This window comes from Lasioglossum baleicum, chromosome 3 (assembly GCF_051020765.1).
Source record: "Lasioglossum baleicum chromosome 3, iyLasBale1, whole genome shotgun sequence".
Taxonomy (NCBI): domain Eukaryota; kingdom Metazoa; phylum Arthropoda; class Insecta; order Hymenoptera; family Halictidae; genus Lasioglossum; species Lasioglossum baleicum.
In genome coordinates, this window is record NC_134931.1 from 21,185,654 (window position 1) to 21,210,525 (window position 24,872).

General features: G+C 37.2%; 1 protein-coding gene across 2 annotated transcripts in view; it reads right to left on the reverse strand.

The window, feature by feature from the left end:
• Positions 1-5: 5 nt before the first annotated feature.
• Positions 6-24,872, reverse strand: part of Pvr (PDGF- and VEGF-receptor related) — a 29,343-nt gene continuing 4,476 nt past the window's right edge. The window contains exons 2-22 of one of the 2 annotated variants that reach the window (XM_076421091.1): positions 18,952-19,082; positions 18,687-18,876; positions 16,768-16,895; positions 16,170-16,314; positions 14,733-14,872; positions 14,482-14,653; positions 12,459-12,582; positions 11,307-11,500; positions 10,638-10,804; positions 10,409-10,544; positions 9,804-9,950; positions 9,132-9,499; positions 8,015-8,177; positions 7,182-7,282; positions 6,951-7,101; positions 6,351-6,575; positions 5,861-6,029; positions 4,804-5,038; positions 4,276-4,607; positions 3,908-4,013; positions 6-3,694 (exon numbers count right to left, since the gene is read on the reverse strand). In XM_076421091.1, coding sequence (XP_076277206.1) covers positions 3,035-3,694; positions 3,908-4,013; positions 4,276-4,607; positions 4,804-5,038; positions 5,861-6,029; positions 6,351-6,575; positions 6,951-7,101; positions 7,182-7,282; positions 8,015-8,177; positions 9,132-9,499; positions 9,804-9,950; positions 10,409-10,544; positions 10,638-10,804; positions 11,307-11,500; positions 12,459-12,582; positions 14,482-14,653; positions 14,733-14,872; positions 16,170-16,314; positions 16,768-16,895; positions 18,687-18,876; positions 18,952-19,082 — 4,184 coding nt within the window. In that variant the 3' untranslated portion in view covers positions 6-3,034. Of the gene's footprint in view, positions 3,695-3,907; positions 4,014-4,275; positions 4,608-4,803; positions 5,072-5,860; positions 6,030-6,350; positions 6,576-6,950; positions 7,102-7,181; positions 7,283-8,014; positions 8,178-9,131; positions 9,500-9,803; positions 9,951-10,408; positions 10,545-10,637; positions 10,805-11,306; positions 11,501-12,458; positions 12,583-14,481; positions 14,654-14,732; positions 14,873-16,169; positions 16,315-16,767; positions 16,896-18,686; positions 18,877-18,951; positions 19,083-24,872 lie in introns of both variants that reach the window. The other variant, XM_076421090.1, reaches the window with a different exon arrangement.

The window sequence follows — 24,872 nt, forward strand, 5'->3', positions numbered from 1 at the left end:
AAATGTTTTATAGATAAAGATTTTATTTTACATAGTTTCGACCGTAAAAAATCGTTCAAGATTACAAATCTTATATTATTCGAGCATCATTATAAAAATATTTCCATACAAATAAAAAATACTTAATCAACATTGAAACGTTACACGTCTTTGGTCGTATACATATATATTGATAGATTTCACGAAAATTCACATTTGTTACTCGGTAATACGCTAAACCCTGTGACAAAACTCGCAATACAGTGAGTATTAAGTACTGATTAGCAAGTCCGTGCTTACTCTTCTATGGCTTGTACATCTCAAATTTACACTTCAGTTACTGGATATTTTCTCACTGACTTCTTTGTTACTGTTTAAAGCGGTACAATTCCAATGCACACTTTCCAAAGCCGATCGTTCATCATTAACAGTTACTAAGTACGTCGTTCATTTATTTATCTGTAAAAACGCTTATTTATGTACCTGTAAAGTATTGTTTCTGCGTCTTTTTTGTACATTCGGTCAACTATTACAGAAATAAAATTATAATATAATCCCCTAGATACGATGTGTAGCACTATACGATATAAGTAGACTCCGGATATTTATGCAAAATAAAAAGTTTTTGCATCAATCGGATGATGCACGAGCTAAATACAAATTTATATTTTTCACTAATAATTTTGATGTAGCGAAAATAGTTGTATATTAATACTGAAAATGTAAATTAATTAACATTTCCAGTGTTTTAAATTGCACCTACTCATTCCTGTCAGAAATGCATAAATCTATCTAGAAAAAACATTTTTGACATTTTCATTATATCAATAAATCTATGGTGGATTCAGCGGCGAAAAAACATGTTCTCATGCCAATACGATTTTCTCGTTAAAGGTGATGTGAAGGTCAACAGATCGCACATCGTTGAATTTGTGAATTTATGAGCTATAATACTTTGGTAATGGAAGCACGTAGTCCCATTTAAAAGAAGTTCAACCTTGAAAACTCGAGGAAGGTGACCTTGAGAAAATTTGCTTGCCTATCACCGCATTTGCCCCATCGAACCGAACCCTCTTTTCCTCTGACCTTCTTTCCTATCATAAAAAATAAGTGAGATATTTAAGATGGTCAAATAATTACCTATAATTCTAAAATTCAGTAATATTGTGTATTATGCAAAATAAATGCTTCATTGTGTACCACTGATCGAAAATTTCTAGTCTATAGTAAAGCATTAGTAAAATGCGGAAGTCTATTTTCATTGTGTTTGCTGAAAATTGGTTAAAAACATGCCTACCCGATACAAAGCGATAATCACAAATGGAGATTGGTTCTACACGTAGTACACGGCTCACTACACAGATTACTTTTTGCAGAGTGTGCATGGTGTACGGTCTTGTGTGACGGATTGCGCGTGAACGACAAAACGCTTTCGAGCTTGTGGCAAAATTAAACTTTTATGGTAATTTGCCATGAATCCCCGAGCTACTCCTATTGTCAGTGTGAAAATGTCCTCGTGTACAAAGTGTTGGACTACATGTATGTAGTGGTTCGTTCCCAGGGCGAGTTTACAAAATCTAAATTAAACGAAAATTGAGGCTGATGAAATTACATCCGAGATTTTGTTATCGAATCACCAACAATTTAAAATCTCCCGAAACTTTGACAATCCGCCAATAACGGTAGACACAGCTACCCGAAACACGCTACTTTCCCTGTCCTATTGATATTGAAAAAGCAAATAATAAAGCTATTTATTTAGTTTATCTTGTAGAATTCATTAAATTGACGGGGCTAACAGACGAGAAAGTTGTTTCTTGACTGATGGTGCATCCAAATATGCAGAAAATATGATAAAATAAGTCACAAACGTGGAGTAACATTTTTTCTTGCGCAGATTCATTTCTGAATAAATCGATGTTGAGAATTTGACCGATACACTTGTCTTTGTGTTTACAATAAATAGCAATGGTAAGTAATAAAGAATGATTATACGTTAGACGAGTCTTCTTAAGTAGTTATTTGTTCGAAAACAAAACTATCCATTTTCGCACACATGTTTGATCAAAAAGCGGACCCACACTGGAGACGTATAAAAAATATTCTCATTTTACTAATAGATATTTTGGAACCTTCGTCGGTACAAGAGTCTAAGGCTCTAAGTATCTAAGCTCTAAGAGTCTAAGTATTTTTGACTATTGGATGCACAGTGATATAATACGATCTATGTATATGTATATCTAAATGTGCACATACATATATAAATACCGGCGTTTTTAGTTGGTAAAGTTGATCTCACATATAAAATTCGTTAGAAACAAAGAAATATTATTTTTCGTTTTCTGTTTCGATAAATAAGAGAATTGAATTCGACAATTCAATCGACACGCATTTTGCCGAAGACAGTTTCAGGCGTTCTCTGCACTCCATAATCTGTTATGGATCGTCGAAAACTGAATGCATGCGCCACGCGCGTTCGAGCAATATTCAAATTCCTCGAAACATTTTATTGTACACTTGTTCTTCATTTGTTTACCTGTTCACGTCTTTTAAATTCCCCACACTTGTGAGATACATGAACACATTTGTTTGAGTATGTTTCCGATTGAAATGTTGTTCATATTACTCTTCCCTAGATTATGTACCTAGAACAGAGGTGACGACGAATCTCCATCCCCACTCTTCTCTCCGGCCTAGGCGAAGGAGAGTCCCCCTCTGCCTCCTCCCACTTGAAGTGGGGGAGCTGTTCGAAACTAGAATAACTTGAATAACTTCACGTTGCTGATGTCCCTCTGCCTTTCAGCAAAATCTAACTGTGCACTATTAGCCGAACATTCCATGGCACATTAGGTCGATCATTATTCTAAAATATACAAATAAATTCCCTCTCGCGTCACGCAAATTCAAGCTTACAAATTGCACGCAGGCAATCTATTCAATTAGTTTCAATTAGTTTGCCACACTGTCCGTCCAGATTGTTTTCATTGCCGCCGCATCCCCCATGCCGGAAAAGAGAAACTTGTTGAACACTTCAGATCCTGGTTTGATTCACCTCTCATTTGCCAATTATTACGTAACTGGGATTGCTGAATCCATCGGGCGCGTCTTTCTTAAAATCGTTCTTCTGCTGGGGCATATTCACATAATTGTCCTGAGTCCTAATAATCGGCGGAGCGTAATCCGTCTTGGCCGTCGGATTCGAATTGATCTCGGCCTTCTCCGTGCTCTCGTTGTTTTTTTTGTTCAGATCTATCAGCTCGATGTTCTTCGGCGTGTTACAATAACCGGAGTCTCGATCTATTGGTCGATGCGCAAGCTCGTTCTTCATAGTTTGCCTGTTCCTGGCAAACTCAGCCCTCCGCTCGTGGACATTGATTGGTTTCAGATAGGGATCTTCTTCCTCCTTCTTCAGCATTGGCGATATCTCCACGGCGTCTTCCGAGTCGGATGTCGGCGACGGGAAATCGAAATGGGACCGTTCCTGGCGAGGCCTCGGACTGAATATACCCGACTCAATTGTTTGACTTCGGGGACTCATGCACAGGTAGGTCGTGTCCTCTGTTATCGCGGACACAGGCGAGTTCGCATAATCGTGGCTTGGCGAAGAGAGCATCGTGTGATCAGGTGCAGACAACATTGTCAAATAGTCGTTCTTACCGCCCTCTAGCAGCAACGTGTTCATGTCCAGGTAGGGGGCGTTTAGCTGGATGTAATGCTGAAATCGATTAGCAATTTTATTTTTAATATTAGCTTGTTGCGTATGAAATGTCCGATTTCTAAATGCAAATCACATAAAGTGTTTATCTTTATGTAATTTCCTGTCATTTTGATAAGGCAGTGTAAAATAATCACTCGCGGAGCTCTGCAAACCTAATGTTAAAATGGATTTAGTCGAGCATGAAGAAGGAGGAAAAATTAACGAACTTACCGCTCTCACGCTGTCTTCTAACAAATCTCCTATACTCTCGACTAATTCCGTGAAGCTCGGACGTAGAGTGGGCTTTGCCTTCCAACACTGACGCATTATTTCATACCTACGAATTGAAAATTACTAAAGTAAAATCGGTCACCCAAATGTGACGCCTAGATATCAACGCTGTACAACGTTAGCTTTTCATCTTTTAGCTTTTCATCCCATACACCTTCATATAGTCTTCTATCCAGAATTCAATTCTCTCTTCAATATTAACCCATTGCTTTACAATATCGTGACTGACTCGTGACGAATTTTCTGAACAGATTCTGATAAAAATGTATGTTAATATAATTTCCTTTAAGAATCTGAGCTGAACTTACACTTCAGGGGTGGCGTACTCGGGCTGCTCCATTCTGTAACCCGCGATCAGATTCTGGTACTGTTTCTCCGCTTCCATCCCAGGATATGGAGTCTCGGCCAGCGTGAAAAACTCCCACAAAACTATACCGAACGACCAAACGTCCGACTGCGTCGAGAAAATTCGATCTCTGATCGATTCGATGGCCAACCATTTAATGGGTAATGGGCCATCGCCTTTCTTCTTATAATTTTCGTCTTTGTACATAGTCTTTGCTAAACCGAAGTCACAAATCTTCACTACGTTGTTTTCGGCTAGCAGGATATTTCTGGCGGCCAAGTCACCGTGTAGTACCTAGAAATGAATTTTTAGAAGATGCATAAGCAATTTTGTCAATTTCTATTCCACCCTTTTGAAAAATCTAAACAAATAGGATTAGCATCATAATCGTTCACAGCGCTGCACATATTGTTAGCGTGGAGGCGTAGAGTATGAAACTGAAAGGTGAAACAAATAAATAAATAAGATAGAACAAATCAATGAACCTCACCTTTCTATGACTAAGATATTCCATTCCACGAGCTACTTGGAACGCCCAGGACAACAGATCCTGGGTGCAAATTGGTTTTAGATTATAGTCCTTGTAGTCCCCCCGATAGTTAGACCATCCCAGTTGAGTGGAGCCGTTACTGAGTACGAGGCCATCAGGCGACATACTGACACCCTGGGAATCGGTAGCTGTAGCATGATACTGCACCGAATCAGTTCTTGAATTACGGCTGATACTGCGAGAAAATGACAATTCCGCATATTTTATCCTATCGTGCAGACAGAAGAAAACAGAAGAGCGTTAGCACCGCAACCCCTTGCATGCACCGGTGTTCTATCGTGTTATTTACGAGAAGCGAATATATGTAGTTGCATCTTCATGCGTGAAATACACTAATGATCGATATTGTATGCGAAAGAGGTGTGCACGATATTTCGGAAAACTTTATCCCCACTCCTATTAGTTTTTAACATATTTGTGACATTTTTCTGATGAATATATACGAATACATACAGTATATGTGTTTCACACGTGGACAGTTTAATTTAAAGTGATGTACACATAACACGATTTATGGTACAAATTGGTAATGGCTATTTTAATTGATAAAGCTGTGCACACAACAATTCGTTCTTAGGTGTAAGGTGTTAATGCATGTTATCATTCAACAATGATAATGTTATTATAAAACGTGCAATTCACTAGTTAATTACCATCACAGAAGATAGATTCATTTTTGTAAAGGTTCGATATAACTATAGCGTGTTATTAGTAACCCGGTCAGCCAGGCCTGCCTCGAGCAGATATCGAGCACAGTCTGAAATCGTACGATGCCAGGAGATGGCGAGCATTAAGCTGACAGAATGCGCTCGTAGCTGAGGATGCTCGGAATCTCGTCGATTTTGGACAGCACTCGCTGCCAGCATAAAGCGATACTTATTCCGACGCAGAAGTATGTTGTTCTGCTGGCACAGCCTACCGTCCAAAATCGAGCATGTTTGCTTACTGGGAAGTATAGTAACATGAAGCGTAAAAAGGGAAAGGTATAAGAACAAACCTGTTATTGCTGCACACGCTGGCAGTTCTTGTCAGTAGATCAAGGCCGATAGAAGGATCAAATTTGCCAGTTGTTGGATCAATCTGATTAATAAAATCGCCTCTATGCCTCAGTAAATAATTATGCAAATTTCCAAATCGACAGTACTCAACGATCACTAACAGTTCACCTGGAGAATCATCATAAATTATTAAACAAACTTGAAATCTTCTTAAACAATAAACTTACAAACTAACAATATTATAAATACTTTCTGCTGAATCTTTCCGAGCAAAAATTTAACGCCTGATAATAATTAACTTCTCTCAAATCGCCTACATACAATTTTGGTTTCTAATATCGTTAATTTATAAATAACAAAGGAAAAAAAATAGTTTTATATTTTCTAAATTTATTTAAGAAAAATCTTAAGTGTCCGGGGCACTATAGGAAACTTGCCCGAGTGAGTTTGAGAGCAAACAATAAATGACTTGATCGTTTGGATACGTACGTTTGGAAATATTTTTCGTACAAGCACCGAGAAGATTAACAACGTTCAAGTGTTTGCCAAGGTGTACCAAGATCTTCAGTTCGCTGGCGAGAGCACGGACATACGTGGGATTGGTTGTACGGCGTACCATTTTCACTGCTACAGTACTAAACGCCTCATCCTCGCAAATCCCTTGAGCCTCCGCTTTCAAGACTACACCAAACGCGCCGCTTCCCAATTGTTTTCCTGTCAACGATTACCATATACTGTATACATACATATGTACATATAGAATATTGTTCATCAGATGTTACCACCGTGATTTACGCCATTAGCCATTAGTAATGCACATACTGGTGTTAGTTTATTTGTAGGTGGATGTGTCAAGGAATTACGAAGATCAAGTTTGATTTTTTAAATGGAACCGTATATTATTCGCTATAGAAAAAAGGTATTAGAAGCAACAGCGTTCGTAAGATTCATTCGACTAGTTTTATGCAAACTATGTGTAACGATGATAGCGAAAGTGTTCTAAGGTAACCGAAAAACTGCAAACATACATTTACTTATTGAAAATTTCCAAAATAATAATTCATTTTTTTGAAATCAAGGAAGCATTACCTAATTTCAATCGTTCCCGGGGAAATTCCCATTTTTTATCATAAGGGAGAAACTCCGCTTGATCGTCCACTGTCATCTCTGGATTCAAACACTCGACCGCTCCCTCTTCGAAGTGCGTTAGTCCTGCTTCCATTAATTCCTTTCTCATAATCTGGAACATTATATTTAATATAATCGATCAAATTCTCTCACTACGAAACGGCACCGCGTAACACTACAAATCAAAATTACCTTTTCACGGCGAACCTTGATGGTGAAGTAGATTATCAGGATCACAACAACAATTACTAGGACGACGATTGAGATTATCAATCCTACGGGAACTCCTTTCCCTGTTAATTAAAAGGAAAAATCACAATTAGAAATGGTCGTTGAGACATTTATACAGTTAGTTTCACAATTGATCGTTCATTTTATGCAGGCGAGAAACTTAAAACGCGGTTCTTCTCGAAAATGCTGTACATACATTCAAACGTCTGTGAGAACTTTGACCATTTTTTTGCGTTCCTGAAATGCTTTTTCTTCACAACGATAAGAATCAATTAAGAATTGACGTACGATTTTTTATAGACGTTTTATCAATCTTTGAATGGGAAGTGTGTCACCAACTATAAAGTTACTATAAGGTACTATAAAGTAGTAGGTGTATTAGGTATAAGTTGCAACATTAGGGCTCAACACTTTTCATTTAAAGAAAAAGTATTTGGTTCTTATCGACCTCGGATCGTATGCATTTATGACAAAAATGAGTATATCAAATGCAAAACAGTGAAAAGTCACAGTCAAAGTATAATATTTAAAAATACCACTGTACTATTTTCAACTTATTAAAATTATTAGAAAAACAAATAAACGTCTGTGCAGCTTCTGTAATTAAAAATCTGCACAGTCTATTGATGATGTTCTCCAGTAACCAGTTTTTATTAATAACTCGGATAGCTGTGAAAAATTTTGGTGTGCAAGTTTTTGTTGTAAATATAATACGTATTTGCGTAATCATAGTCCTAAGACAAATTGTTATTTTTGACCCAGGCCTCCATACGCTTCTCTATTTAACAAATTACCTTTTATCGTTAACTGCTGATAAGCTTCCACTTTTCCTATACGGTTTTCCGCTCGGCACGTGTACTTGCCGCTGTCCATTTCCAATGCATATTGCATTTCAAGTACTTGGTTGTCGTAGAAAAATTTGTACTGCTCATTATTAGCTAGCAACAATGTGTCGTCCTGCCAACAAATATACCAATTTTCCATAATTTACATAAAAATAACTTACCAAATGCAGTGAAAAAGGTCAAGATCGGTCAATACAGGAGCAAATTTATGAAAAACATCTTCTCAACATTGTACTGTGACATGACCTTCAAATGACCATGAACTCCGAAAATAAAGGTGAAACTTTAATTTCGTTTGTAACGAGAATGCAGACTACATATAAATTACACGTAAAAGAATTTTTATTTATAAAAGACGATAACTTTTTTAATACTGTACTATACGATTTCAACTTTTTTGGGAAGCTAGAGCAATTAGTTTACTACAGGATGTGAAAAGAAATTTTTTCAAAAATTGCAATTCATCGGAATTGTCGAGAAAATACTAAAAATTGCATTTTACAACTTTTTTCTGTGGGCCTATATTAAAAATTTTTAAAATACGTTTCATAGATCTGTGTGAATTAAACATATTCTGAAAATTTCGTGAAAATCGATCGACGTTGCAATGAGCTACAAACGTTTAAAGATGGTAAAAATTTTCGGCCTATATCTAAGAATTCTTACATCTTTCAATGGCTGTCGTTTTTACCCGCATTAACCGACTTCGATGAAAGTTTCACAGTGCATGTAATTGACACAGACCTACAAAACGAACTGTTTACATTTTCTCATGTATAGGCCCACATGAAAAAGTTGTTAAATGCAACTATTAGTTTTTTTTTTCTAGAATTCCGATCAGTTGCTATTTTTGAAACAAATTTTCTTCACATCCTGTAGTAAACTAATTGCTCTAGCTTCCCAAAAAAGTTGAAATCTATAGTACAATATTAAAAAAGTTACCATCTTTTTTATAGCGTCCGAATATTAATTCGAGTAACTGTGTACAATGTAAATGACTTTGAATCTACGTCAATTTTGACTGATGTTTCTAACTAATGTTTATAAAATATGAATTGAGACCTACCTTGAACCAAGTGATGGTCGGTTTAGGCATACCCTCCACGTAGCACACGAGAATCAGTTTCTTGTGACCTTGTATATTAAGATCAATGATCGTTTCGCCTTTTGTCAAATTGGTGTTGACAATAAAGGGCGCTTGTGCATCTAAAGTAAATATTGACTTGTTAAATAATTTATCGTTCAATCTTTCCGGGAATTGACATTTATTATAATTACCCATCACTGTCAGATCATATCCAGTAGACTCGAACTTATTATCGGTGGTCCTCCCTATACAAATGTAGTACTGCGAGTCCTCTTTTCTCACGTCTTTTATCGTCAAAGTTGATCTGTATGAAAATTGCGTCTTCCCTTGATCGATCAATATCCTGTCTACAAAATTTCAATTAAATTACATAAACTTTTCAATAGCTTCCTCGAGGTAAATTGTAAATGGTAAATGTTAATACAGAGAGTGATGAAATTACATTATGAACACTTTGAAACTGCTACTTTATTGAAGTTTGCTAACGAATGGAATTAATATTGTAGTTATAACAATACCTCCTCTATATTACAGAGACAACTGTTATGTTTGGTTGTTAAGCTAAAATAATAATTACCCATTCTACCTCACGTGTTTCTAAAAAGAATTTTGTGACACGTCCAAGATCAAAAATTAGACATAAGAAATTACCGGTTTTTCTGATGGGCTGGTCGTTTCCATTGGTCCATTCAAAGATGTTCGAATAATTGTAAATCGAGGCGGCACAGGTCAGCTGCCAATCGTCACCTCTTATCACTGGCTCTTCCGATCGAATTATACCGAATCCCTCCTTTACATCTTAAATAATTCCAAGTACAATATAATCATGTTAATATTTCGATGGCATAGTGAATGTACACGATTCTGTGTGTATATGTGCAACGATTTCGAAATGTTTATACTATGTAGATCGAACCACAAACAATTTTCATTTCTGCAATTCCGTCTTCAACCACAAGATTAAAATTTAACCGTTACAATAAAAAAAAAACTCCACGGGACCATTACAATTTCAATAAAAAAGAAAAACAAAACAGAGACAAACTGATTATCAGATTGTATGCTACTCTTAAAATCATATACATAACTTTCTTTTCAATCATTTTTTCATATACCAAATAGTTTACATGTAATTTAGAATATTTGTGTAGAAGGCGGAATATTTTCGAAACTGAAAATTACATGGACAAATAGAAATCGTTCAGCACTTCTAGGTTGAACGTGCCCTTCAAAAATTAATGTGCTCCTTTAATTACCAGTAACTAACACATTTTCGGTCACAGAATCGCAACCAGCCATGTTGCACGCGGTGCAGGTAAGTTTGCCGGACATTTCGATAGTCGTCGATACTGTGGATTTGAAGGGAGTCGTCACTCCGATTTCCGTTGTGTTCTGCAAGTTTTCTTGGTATAATTAACTGGTCGTAATCAATGAAATCAGTTTAAAAGTATTGGATGAAAACTGTGTGTGTGTGTGTGTGTGTACCGTTAAGGTTTCAATTGTACCATCCTCGCAAGAAGGATAGTTCGGACACTTAAGGAAAGTCCAAGTAATAACTGGCGGAGGGAACGCTGCCACGAAACATGGTATCTTCGCCGTCTGATTAGGGGCGTAATACGCATCAAGTTCCTCCATCATTGATACAGGCTTACCTGAAAAACTTATTTCCGGTTAAACTAGTCAATTATAAAAGAAAACACAGTGACTCACAGTAATATTGAAAAATCCTTTAACCCTCGGTCAATACCTAAAACTTTCTACTTTCTACTTTCTACCACGTTCGTCGATAACACTAATAGGGTGTTCCACGTAACTGTCGCCACGATTTTTCGGATAAATACGGTAGCCAAATAAAATAATGTTTCGAACAAAATTAATTAGTTGTTAGTCAGCCACAAAATGCAATGGAAATTTGTTCACGAAAAATGTAGGTCACCCCCATTTTTTAAAATGACAATAGACTTTTATGTCTCAAGTGTAAATTAATTTACAGTTATCCAGGAAAAAGTAGAAATCTACAACAATCTTGTTATTTGTCGATAAAAACATTGACACTTTGAAGTTTCCATAACACCTCGACGACTAGGAATTATTCTAAAAGCTATAACTGATCTTTTGTAGACGTTTTTCTTTTAAACAATGAAAATTACGTACCTATTACTTCCAACGTAAAATTTAACGTCTCAAATCTATCCTTATTGGCAGCTTGAAGGGTATACGTTCCCATATCATTAAGATCTAAACGATTAATCCTGAGTATCGTCTGAGTAGGTGTGACGTTAATGGCAAATTTCGTATTCTCTGGCATTGACCAAGTTGCCAGAATTTCCTGTTCTTTTGGATTCAACCTACAAAATAGAACTTATTAAAATCGAAACATTGAAACTACGTGATAATATACAGGGTGTTTCACCCGATTTTGACATTTTGATTCCTTCGCTGCTGTTAGTCCTATCGAAAAATGTTTCAGATAAGAATCGATAGATGTATTGAATAGTATATAATTCCATTGTAAAAAACGAAGTTGACCTTCGTGTGACCTTCACCCGCGTTCACCCACGAATAAACTAATAACACCAAATTATGCCCCATTCGGCACCATTCAATTCTATCTGAAACACTTTTCGGTAGGAGTAACAGGGCAGCGAAGAAATCAAGATGTCAAAATCGGGTGAGACACCCTGTACGAGGTACGCTAGAAAAGTAATGAGACTGGCAAAACTGTCCATCAACCGACATCGCTGTTGCCTTCTACATCGGAAGGCAGTTATGTTGAATCGTGACTTTGTTGTCCACGCTTGTTTCAAGTTGCTACTGTTGCTAGAAGAGTGTCGAGAGCGTCTGAAGCGAAGTACATGTAGTGACTATCAAGTGCGTTACAAACATAGAGCTGCACCACGACTATGCGCCCTGTCACACGGCAATCTCGATTAATGAATTTTTGGCAAAAAATAACATTCCTGTGGTTCCTCAGCCCCCCTATTCGCCGGATCTCAGTCCCTGCTCAGTTTCGCACTTTGGATAATATCCAGAAGAGAGTAACCGCGACGAGCTAAAAGGTATTCCAGCAGAAGCGTTCCAGAAGTGCTACGAAGACTGAAAACAACGCCTCCGTCGCTGTGTAGCTGCCCAAGGGAAATTACTTTTGAAGGTGACAACCTTCAGGTGTAAAAAGAATACGATTCATGGTAAGAAAACAATCAGTCTCATTACTTTTCTAACGTGCCTCGTGTATTGTGCATTGTACGATGTAGTCGACTATTTTAATATCTGAATATGTTATTCGAAATGTGTTTCTCAACATACCATCTTAGTTGAGGCGGAGGATACGCGTGCACGTATACAACCCATTGTACTTTTTCACCGTGTCCACGTTGATAAAACCTATCAGGATCCTGCGACGTTAGGTTGATGAATTTATTCTCCGGATCTAAACATACGATCACCAGAAATCGTAGAAATTTCAAATGACGCTTGTTTCATGCGGAAGTGCAGCGCCTATTACAAGCTACCTAAAACTAACTCGGTTGCTGTTGATGATAGAAAAAAATGTGTCGTAGAAAGTGGCATAATTTCTTGTTAATAGCATTTTTTTTTGTAGGTGGACACGTAGAGGACACACGTAGGTAAACTCAGTTTTCAAATTGGAATGGTCTATGTACTATCTAATAGGGCGTTTTAACTTTTAAGACAGTTTTAGTACAGTGACCTACGACTCAAGGTCATTTAAGATCGTTGAAGGTCAACTGCGGAGTAAAACGGAGTGAAACGGAATTAATTGACCTTCATATGTCCTCTACGCGTCCGCCTACGAAAAAAAAACTATCAACAAGAAATTATGCCACTTTCTGAACCACGCAAGTTTATCCCGGTACAGTTTTTGTATCACCAACAGCAGCCGAGCTATTCAGGTGGCCTGCTTCGAATCGAGGCAAATGTGCCCGGCACTTGATATTCGCAAGCGCAACCACCCAGTAAGCGAACGATTATTATCGGTCACTGTATCGGTAAAATATCGGTAAAACAGTGACTGAATATTGAGAAACTAGTGCTCCTAGCTGAAAATGCCATGGAACTGATACTTGTGCCGAAACCCTCCGTTTAGGGGTGTACTTCGTACTCTTTTCAAACTGTGTGTTTAAACACGTATAGTTTAACATATTATAATAAAGACATTAGCGAGACGTGGTTTGAAAAGTACGGGACCCTTGCAACCTCGTGTACGTATACAGTATACAGTATACAGTATACAGTATACAGTGTCTAGCGGTGTGCGAGGGCGCCACCACACTCTCGCTCGACCAAGATCAACTAGGGACCCACACCCTTTAACAACGTGAGGCGCGGTCACCGCTAAGATAGGTGACAACTCGGTGAAAAGCCGGGGGTGGCTCAGGGCACTTTTTCGCGTGTTGTTGACATATAGATGGTTCGGAATCCACCTTATAAACAGTACGTCCAAAAGAAGAAAAGAAGAAAAGAAGAAAAGAAAAAAGAAAAAAGAGTAGGAATTAGCCTGAACATCAGGGCGGCGTAGCTGATATGGAGTGAATCCGAGGTGTAGCATTCCTCTCTTGAGGAGGATCGCCAAAACTGAATGTTTCGGTACATTCCTGCCAATATAACTGCCTCAGGGCTCTGCTACCTCGATAGATACGTTAATGTTTTGGCCGAGCATGCGCGAGAAAAGTTGCACCCGCCTGGCATCACTGATTCTGCCGGCAGGAAAACCGGCAGCTTGTGCCGGACAGAGTCAGGCAGAGTCCAGGACCGAGCGGTCAGCATTGTGCCCGAGCAGCTTCTGCCAGGGACGGGCTGGACGGATGCCCGGTCTTTCTGCCCGGCATATGCGCGCGCAGATACTCGTCCAAAATCGAGCATCCAATGCCTCGAGCAGCTTCGAGCGACGTTCGGCCAGTTATCTAATGCCCGTTCGATTTCTGCTCGAGGCAGGGCTGGCTGGCTGAGTGGGCAACAACGATATATCGTTGTAGGGCACTAAAAGGGACCCCATTGTTTTAGAAACACGGGCGTTTCCAAAAGAAAACGTTACCGATCTTCTAAGGTCTAAAATGATATAGAGAGAAAAACTGAGGGGGTCGACGAGACGGTTACGAAACTTCAGAAGGTAGAATATAACGTAGTCGAATGTCGTTTGCGGTGTCAATAGACGAACTGATCGATCAGCTGGGCGCGTCGATCCACCCGTGGCGCTCGCGGGGAACGTCGCGTCGAAAGTTGTCAAAGTTTATTCGCATATGATACGGTACAATGTCAAAATAGCTGAAAAATCTCCAACACCCATTAAATTAAATGTCATTGTACTTACTATGCACCTGGATATACTTCCGCGATTGTTTCACATCCTTGATGCCCTTGATCATGCACGTGTAGTTACCCTGATCCTCGTAGGTCACGTTTTTTATAATCAATTCGTTGGTGATCCTTAGGAGACTCGTAGCGATAACAGTGCTGTAGGAACGGGTAGTTATTCTGCTGCTCTAAAACAGAAAAATTCTGTGTTGTAGCTCGGATCACACACATGGCGCGAATGAAACTTGTAAGCAAAGATCTCGATACTTGTTGCGGTGTACTCCAATTGAAAATATACTGCATGTCTTTTGGAACATCTACGGTACAGTTCACGTAAAGAGTTTGGCCCCATGTTACGTGCCGCAAAGTGTCCTCAACGATCTTGGGTTCGTTCAATGGATGCTCGACTAACGAAAGAAAATGTAAGATTATTGAACGCGTTGCAATTCTCACTGTTTCGTAGAAATTACCAGTGGCGTAGGTAGCAGTTCGAGTTTTTACTGTTGAAATGCGTTGAATCGCAAATGAATGAATGAATGAATGAATGAATGAATACGTTTCTAAACTAAATGTTCTTGCCCAGGTTACTGAATATGTAGCTACGCCACTGGAAATTACGCAGTATCATCAGAGTCGTCAGATTAACTAAGACTTGTGGCTCCACTCTACCTTCCCCCCTTCTACAACGCTATCTATTACCCACGCTTCGAGAGGGTAACTGTTTCCCCTTAATTTGTGCTCCCCCTCCTCGTTTGGCGACTCTGAGTATAATTGAAGAATCACGCGCAAAATACCTATGAAATTCTCTGCGTAAAACCTTTTTTAACAAGAGAGAGAGAGAGAGAGAGAGAGAGAGAGAGAGAGAGAGAGAGAGAAGCGGTCAAATATAAACGATGCCATGCGGTGGTACAATAACGAAATTAAAATTGTACAATGGACAGTAAAGTTGAACCACAGAAAGGATCTTCTTAAAAATCAGTGTTTATCTTATCACTTTATCAGTGAAAAAAGAACACATGGTTTGACATTTATTTTAGTTTGAGAAACGATTAATATTTTAATTCTGTTACATTTAATTTACGTAGTATTTTATTCGTAACTCGATTTTGCACCAATCCAAAATACAGTGAACGCTCAAAGTACCAGAACACTTGAAATAAATATATTAGGCTGAGAATCAATGGATTCTTAGTTGGAAGCCTAGATACTCTAAATTCTAAACTCTTATTAATTTAATAAATACATTGCATACGGTCCGTCTCTTAATTGCTTTCAGTATCGAAAAATAACTAATTAACACAATATGTTAAATTATGTCTTATGTATGTGCCACGATAAACCCTACTTTCAATGTTCGAAACATGCAGAATGATAATTGTTTAGAGACGCTGGTAGCCGCATTTGTGCCACAAAATATTTATTTATATTGATATTTGAATTTGAATTTGTTTATATCGCGACAACCTTAAAATAAAGCCATCTCTAAAATAAAAAATTCATAGAGATTTCGAAATTACAAATAACAAGTTGCAAGTTGAAAATTTATTTACATACTATTTGTATTACTGTCATTCTTCAGATATCATTATACAAAATGCAACGATTAGATTAAATAAGTTAAAGTGCGAGTTATACGTGAAAATCTTGTAAAAAGCGTTTCGTAATGGTAGAGCGAAATGAATATAATCCAACAGACACACTTACTGATCATGTATAAATGATAATTGACCTCATAAGGTTTTCCATCGCGCTCTGTCGTGCATTTGAAGTAGCCACTGTCTTGCAACGTGAGGTTCTTCAGTAGGAATCCAATTCTCGGATCGAAAGAAACTCTGTCATCTTCGAGGTCCTGTGCGAACAATTTTATAATTCAACAACATATAAACATATCGATCATTTAAAATCAGAAGAATTTTCAAATATTAATAGTACTGTCAATCGGAAAAATTTGTATATTTACACATATACATATACAGGGTTTATGCATATGTATATTTAAAAAAATCTAATTGTAAGTTTTGATCCTTGAACTTTTTTATATAACATTTGAACCAATTTTTAATTGAATTTCCAAAGTATTTCAATTCAATTCAATTTTCAAAATATAAAAATCTGTTTGTTCTCTTAATAATTTCAATAAACTGACAAGAACGTAAAAGTATATTCATTCATACTTCAGATGCATCCACCGTTTTGTATTTCTTCTACTCATTTCTGCAATGAATGCATACAATTCAGAGTCTACTAATCTAATCAACAAACAATTGTTGCACAGAAATGTTTGTTTAAGTCAGATACCTACACCGTCAGTCTTTTCAAGAACAACTCGAAGATTTGGCGACGTTGGCCTGCACGGTATCACAACATCTCCTCCAACAACTTCGTGTAAAGTCTTATAAAAATCATCTTCCACGAATGCGCTCACGTTGGCTGAAACATAATAGTTTAACTACTAAATTGGAACGTTCTGATTTACAGAGATCTCTGTAGGTTCAATCCGACGAACTGCAGCTATCGTGTCTCATTGAACTTTACAGATCAGGACGGCTTTAAGGGAGTAGACTCGTTTTTTTCAGGATTGAAAAGATCAATCTAGGCCGCGACCGCCCTCAAAAGTCCTATTTTTACGTTTACGAGGAGTAATTTGCATTATTCGGCACCGTAATTTGCCTTATTCGGAAGCATACAGCTGTGTCACGTCCGGTGGTTCAGCCATTAATAATAATGGATAAATTCAAACATGTATAACATACATTTTTTCGAATTTCTTTTTATACTTGCTCTAATAATTTTGTACGGGAAATAAAATATCAAATACTATACATGATGATTAATATTAAACTATCGTATATTATACCACATTGCGAGCGACAAAATTACGGAAAACTCGTGAGATATATTTCGCAGTTGATTACATGGAATCGCTAAACCATGTGATTTATTTCAAACTTAAAACTCATCTTGAATTTAAAGCTTCATTGAACAAATTAAGAACACAGCGATATCTATTTTATTAAACAAATGAAATAATTCGAATTTGATAAAACTACGACAATTACATGCTGCCGAATAATGCAAATTATGCCTCGTAAACGTAAAAATAGGACTTTTGTGGGCGATCGCGGTCTCGCGATGAGAACGCGCATCTCGCACCCTTCTCGAATCCTGGAAACAAGTCCATCCCCTTAAGGCAAAAGTAACGGTTAATGTACATCAAAAATATGTGGACATTTCCTTTTTCTCTACAAAACGTAGTTTAAGTTAGTAGAAATAATATTTTGAACAATTTTGTCACTTGTAATTATTATTATTAGTAGTATTATTATGTATATTGTGTGGTATCATAGCACAATAGAATTTATTGTTATGTACAAATTATTATATAATGAAAATGCAATAATATTCTATCCACAAATACGAAATCTATAGTGGAACGGTCTCGGTGCTTGGAAGGATTTCAAGTTTCACTTCTTGTTTCATTTCTACGATGCAGAGCGAATTCAGAGAATTTTTCGATACAAATACTATTCGATATTCCATAAAAAATGTAATAAAGATCGATTTTAGTCACTATTTTCGATGCTCAAGTAACTTTTAGGCGTTGCTATTACACATTTCGCGAGCGTCCACATAGTTTTGAGCGGTAGTGTACGACAGTATACAGTGACGAAGAAGAGAAAGTTTAAATATTAATCTACACCAGACCTGGGCAACTTGCGGCTCACGAGCCGTAGACGACTCCTCTCCCTACTCCTGGATCTTCCCCACCAAACTCCTGTGAATTGTAGGGGAAGGTTGGGAAGATTAAAAGGCCGCGTATCTTCGCAGTCACGCGATGCAATGCACGATAGGGGCAAGGGGCAATATGAAATAGTTGATATTGGGGGGGAACCGGTACGCTGGTAGTGGGAGTCGTGAAGTCACAGCGGGGAACTAGTTGCCCGAGAGCCTGGTGTACATCTTATAAAATTATGGAAGCGAGAAAGCTACAAAAGAGGATAGACTATATTGATAGTTTATTTGAGATAAAGAAACAAGCAAAGCAACTGGATGGACAAAAGACAGATTAATTCTACGTTTGTGTGTTTAGAATTTTGATAGTCAAACATGCTGTTAGTTTTATTACTCCGGTTGGATCTCCGACCTGAAACGAACACTGCACATTGCATAAACTTCTGTGGTTTAGTAGAAGTCAGAGAGAGAGTGTATACATACACTTACACTCAACATAAACGTAGGCCCAGGTAACATCTGGATCGGGATAAGAACCCACGGTAGCATCGATGGGGTGATCCGAACAACCATACCAACCAGTGTCCCCAAACACTGTTTTTGGTCGCCGGAGCTCAAATTTGTAGGTACCGTTTTGCCCTTCTTGGGATTTAATTATTTCCATTGGAGATGTAGAGTTCTGTTATCACGATATGTATCAGAGTTGCTTTCGTATTTTGTTCTGCTACTATTATTTTGTTAATCAAGTACTTACCGAATCCGACGAGTTAGTGGGATACGTAAAGAAAATATCCGCTTCACCCGAGCACAGTAGCAGCAATGGGTCGCCTTCATTTTTAATAATGTCCGCATTTCCCGATACATTTAGTTGTAGAGCTGTCGAGTCTAGGAACAAGAGAAATCAGTCAACGACAAAGTGTAATTCATTGCAACGATGCATCTGATATATTTATTCTACTTGTGAACTGTAATAAATAATATACAGGGTGGGGCAATAACTGTACTAACACTCTTCAGATATCTTCGAAACTATAAGAGTTTCACAGAAATATTTTCTGAAATAAAATTGCACAGTACGAAGGGGGCCATCCGGTGGCGATTTTTTTAAAACGAAAAACGTGGGGCGCAAGATAATAGTCAGGAGTGTAAAGAGTAGCTGCCGCGAACTCTATTATCGATGCATCAATATTATCTGTTGCATGCGCCCCACGTTTTTCGTTTTAAATCTTGCAAGTATTTTCATAGCTATTCAAAATTCACAATCACAAATTTTCAGGACTATCTGTATGGGGTTAGGAAAAATTGTTTTATACTTTTTAGTCCGTTTTAAAAACGTGGTATTTTTAAAAAATCTATTTTTATTTTGTTACCAAACTTCAGCTAACAATAAGTACCTAGTAGAGAGAGAGAGAGAGAGAGAGAGAGAGAGAGAGAGAGAGAGAGAGAGAGAGAGAGAGAGAGAGACAGAGAGAGAGACAGAGAGTATATATGGTAAATAACTGTCGCAAGTAGTGCAAATACGAGAAGCGTATAACAGGAAACCATACCACCAAAAAACGCGACATTCACTGAACAAACACGAATGATACAATTATCGTCACATCGATAAAGCTGACGAAAAAACATCATTCTTTGCACATTCTCATTCAAGACAAAAATACTACATACTCGTACAAACCTAACGTTTTGTACGGAAGTATATTTCCTTCTGAAATTTCAATACAGTTATTTGTGCATTAAAAAGTTTAAATGTCGTATGATAACGAAATTTTTGTAATATCGTTACATTTCGGACGCAGTTACGCTAATAGGAGTTTTTTTAGATTCGTGTAGCTAAATAGCGTAACTAAAGTGTAACTAAAATTAAAAATGAATAAAAATAAGAATGATTGTGATTGGGTGATGATAGATAAGAGTGCTGATGCGAGCGATGATGTAATTCATCGAACTCATAAATCCCTGGTATGTGCACAGTGGTTTGTTGCGTTCTCATTTCGCAAATAGAGATACGGGGAAAGACCGAAGATGCCTCAAGTTGCTGCTACCCATCTCAAACGAATTGTAAACATATTTAGTAAAAATATTATTTACTTTAGGCCACACCCTACCGATTTTGATGACCTTGAAACTTGAAACACGATATGTATTCAGGTTTACGTCTCGTACACAGCCTTACGGAAGACGCGACGCATGGCCGTGAAATGACAGTAGAACCTCGATTATCCGAAAAATAGTGAATGACCTTCGTATGTTCTCTACGCGTCCACCTATGAAAAAGAACTATTAGTTAGAATCTGCCCCTCTTGATACCAGTCAAGCCTACTTAAACCATTTTCCGTTAGGAATACTAACAGAAATGTAAATCGAAGTGGTAATATGTGGTGACCCACTCCGTATACGATGTGTATACATATGTATATGTATATTTTTAGCATTATGTAAACAGGCTGAACATTATAAAGCATTACAGACGAATATCTCCAAAAATATTGATCATACGGATAAATGTTTCAGATGAAAGTTGTTCAGTACCGAAGGGGACATCACGTGGTGGGACTTTTATTTTTCCCGGTGGACACTCCAAGGTGAGGTGAAGGTCAACTTTCTTTTTTTAAATGGAATGTCCTATTTTTTATACCATAAATCGATAGAGTATCAAATTCCGAGTATAAAAGTGTTGACCTTCATATGTCCTAAACCCAATAGTTAACGAGATATTATTGAAACAATTTTCTTTCTTCTTTGGATAATATCTCGTCAACTATTAGGTTTAGGACATATGGAGGTAAACACTTTTATATATTTAGAATTTGACACTCTATCGATCTATGGTATAAAAAATAAAACATTCCATTTAAAAAAAGAAAATTGACCTTCACCTCACCTTGGAGTGTCCATCGAGAAAAATAAAAATCCCACCACATGATGCCCCCCTCGGTACTGAACAACTTCCATCTGAAACATTTTTGCGTACAATAGTACAATCAATATTTTTGGAGATACATATTTGTCTGTGACGCTTTATAATGTTCGCCCTATATATGTATACATCACATTTATAATTACAGCAATAGTGCTCTTGTATTTAATCAATAATTTTAAAACTGTTCGATTTCCCGAACCACCTCGGTCCCAATTAGTTCGGATGATCAAAAGGTTCTACTGTATACGTTCCGCTAACTGAATCATGCAACTGCCTCGAAACTTTTGAACGGTACTGTACAGCGTTCCATTTTTACACGTTTATATGCGCAGAATTTCGATAAAAGTACTGTGTGTGCGAACATTCTGCTGAACATTCGTAAAGAGTAATAGTTGACATTCACAGCCGCAATGTCCTGTGGATGGTCCGGTTTCGTTCAATTTTTCCTGCTATAGTACACCGTAAAAACGCACGCGTGCCGCCCAGTTTCGTTTCTGCGTATGTATGTACGAGTGTTTGTAGGAAGGAAGTCCTTTCTTTCCTCTAGTGATAGCGCCGTCGCATTATCAGCCAGCAGGCTCGTTTCACCAGGCAAACAAGTACATATAGAAATGAATTAATAGTACACGGCTGTGAGAACTTTTTCACCGGGGCCACTGTTCAACTTTTTATTGGGTAGCCCCCCCCCCCAAACAGTGTTGGCCCAGGGCCCCAAAATTTACGATCCGCCGCTGGTGCTCACGTTGATCGATAAGTTTTGTTTAGGAAAAAGATAGGTTTCTTTGACACAACAACGTCATACTTTAAATTATGTTGGAATATAATTTAAATGTCATATTGTACCCTGTTATCTTGTTTCATTACAATAATACACAATAGGCCTGAAAGACTGTAATAATATCGATTTCGATTTTAGGAACGGTAATGAAAAACTTCTATTCCGATTAACTGTTATGATTCACCGAAATTTCCTATTATTATCGATTATTCCAACTATTTGGGTTACGATTCTTATATCAGCTCCGATATCAATTCCGTAATCATTATATTTCCGGTTTGATATCGGTTCCGAAATAGTTCCAGAATAGATATTTTTATGGGCTTTTCCGTCATTGATAGCACTAGACTGTGGATCTTATTCATTTTTGCGAGAAATGATAATACATATGGTGTGTGTGAATCACAAAACCGTATAATATAATGACGAAAGTATTTTATAATTACGATTTCTATTAATTTGCAATTTAATATTTTCAATAAACTATATCGAATAAAAGACTTTAGACGTTACTACTAAACAATTACAATTATTAAGAGTAAAAATGCGTTTCCATTCATCTCCCATCTCTAGCAATTAATGAAGAAAATTTTGATTCTACATGAAGAAATACATAAACAGTCGAGATATATTAATTATTGCAGCTAGGTGTCACTGTATCTATTCAGGGCTGCGGTATGGAAAATTTGTGCCTGGGCCCAAAATTATAATTTGCGCCCCTCTACCAAAACCAAAACACATTTTTTATCAGATATTTATTCATCACAAAAAAACACAACCAAGGCTAACTATGTATCACCAAAAATGGAAATTAAAAAGATAGTAACAAATATCGTCGCTATCAGCGCCCCTTTCCAACAGGAACTTAAGGGTGCCAATTAAGGATTGTAATAGTAAGAAGCTGTGCAAATTATATTACAAAAACATTTTGTAACCGATACACGTGTAGAACAAGTGTCAAAACAAAAACGTGTGGAACAAGTGTCACAACAAGATCGTCATATGAGCCAGCTGCGATAAGAGGCGACCAGCGACTAGTCGGCAAAGGCAAGGGATAAACAAATGGTCCTTTCCTATCAAACACGACGCACACACAGATTACTATCTCTTAGTCGAATAGTTAGGAAAAAAATATACATTCACAATGAAAAAATATCGATCACCTTGAAAACTCCGGAAACGAGACTTTTAGAAAAATACAGTGGGTAACGAAAGTATTCGAACGCCCTTTAAAAAAAAAATAACTTTTTTATGAACGTACCAGACGACCTGATTTTTTATAATCAATTAGAAGCATTAGTTTACGAAATGGTATGCAAAAAAGATTTTCCAAAAATTATAATTTACAAGGTTAAATGCAAAAATAAAAGAGGCATTTTTTAAAACCTTTTTATTTGGGACCCTAATGAAAATTTAAAATATATCTTTTCAGGATAAATTAGGAATAATATTAAAATAAAGTACGATTGAAGAATGATACCGCAGTAACCGGTACAGTTACCCTATTTACTTCAAATAAAAATAAAACCATTTCGATTGAATAGGAATTTGTTCGAATGTAGTTACGCCGGGGATGCGATGGATCATAATGGATTCGTCGATTCCAATTAAGACAATACGCACGACACGCTTAAATTGAGGATTATTAATTGGAACACTGCTGGGAAGCAAGCGATAAAGAAGAGTATTAATTTATGTGTTATCAATACCTAATCTAATTGTAAGCAATATCGTTGTGCCATTGACACGTGCATCCGTAATTGCGTGTAGGAATTTCCTATAAATACACCATACATACAGTCCTTTTGTTATTGCCGAAGACGACACAGTTAAATATTGCTTACAATTAGTTAGATAATTTCTACGCATATATCAAACACATGCCATTCCAGACGTATTTTCCATTTTTCATTTAATTATATGTAGACCGCAGATTTTGGGCATTTACGGCTAAATTGGATGGGAGAAACATAAACAGCGGCGGACCGTTCATTTTGGGCAACACTGTTTGGAGACCTACACAATTAACCCGAATTAACTCAAGTATGTATGTCTTTTGGTATAATTTATTTTTGTCTCAAGTTTTTAATTTAAATTGTTTTTCTTTTTATTATTTTCCGCGAACGGGGACCCTCTAGGCTGCATCCCATAAAACCCATGACCTAGATCCGTCGCTGCTGCTAGAACTACATATACTATCTGGAGTTAGTATTATATTGATTATATATGTATTTTATAATTAATTACAATTTCTCTTTACTACCAATTTCATTCAATCAAAGACGAAATAAAAATTGATTATTAGTCTGCGGATTTTATGCATATGCAGCAAAAACAATTACGTGTAATTGCAATAATGCATGAGAAAAAATAATTTCGAGAAAATTATTTCGATAACATCTCGTTAACGATCAGATGTAGGACATATGAAGGTCAATACATTTTAACTCACAATCAGAAGTTGATCGACTGTATCGACTCACGATACAACAAGTAGGTAATTACACTTAAAAATAACAAGAAAATTAACAACAAAAAAGCAAGTACCGTATGGGATGGGCTCCTCGAAGCCATTTAAATTTCATGTTTTACAATGTTCATAGAATGTACCGTTTAATTTGTTATTCACAGTAATCGAGTTAGCTGGGACACCCTGTATATTAGAGAAATAAAGATTAGATACTTGTTATCTTAATCTCAAAAAGGTAACAAAACTAAATACACGTGAAAGAATAAATGAAAACCGATCGAGTGCACCTGCGGTACGCATGATTGCTACGGATCATCACGTAGAAAGTCGATGGTAGGGAATATGTACATGTATGTATAGTATATGCAAGGTGGGCGCGCGTGTGTACACTAGTGTACAGGCGGTATAACCACATTCCGAAATGATTCACGTAAAGTTCGCGTAAAAACCTTAGCTGCTGTTTCAGTGTCGCTATTATTAGTTACCAGAAAACTCAATGAAAGT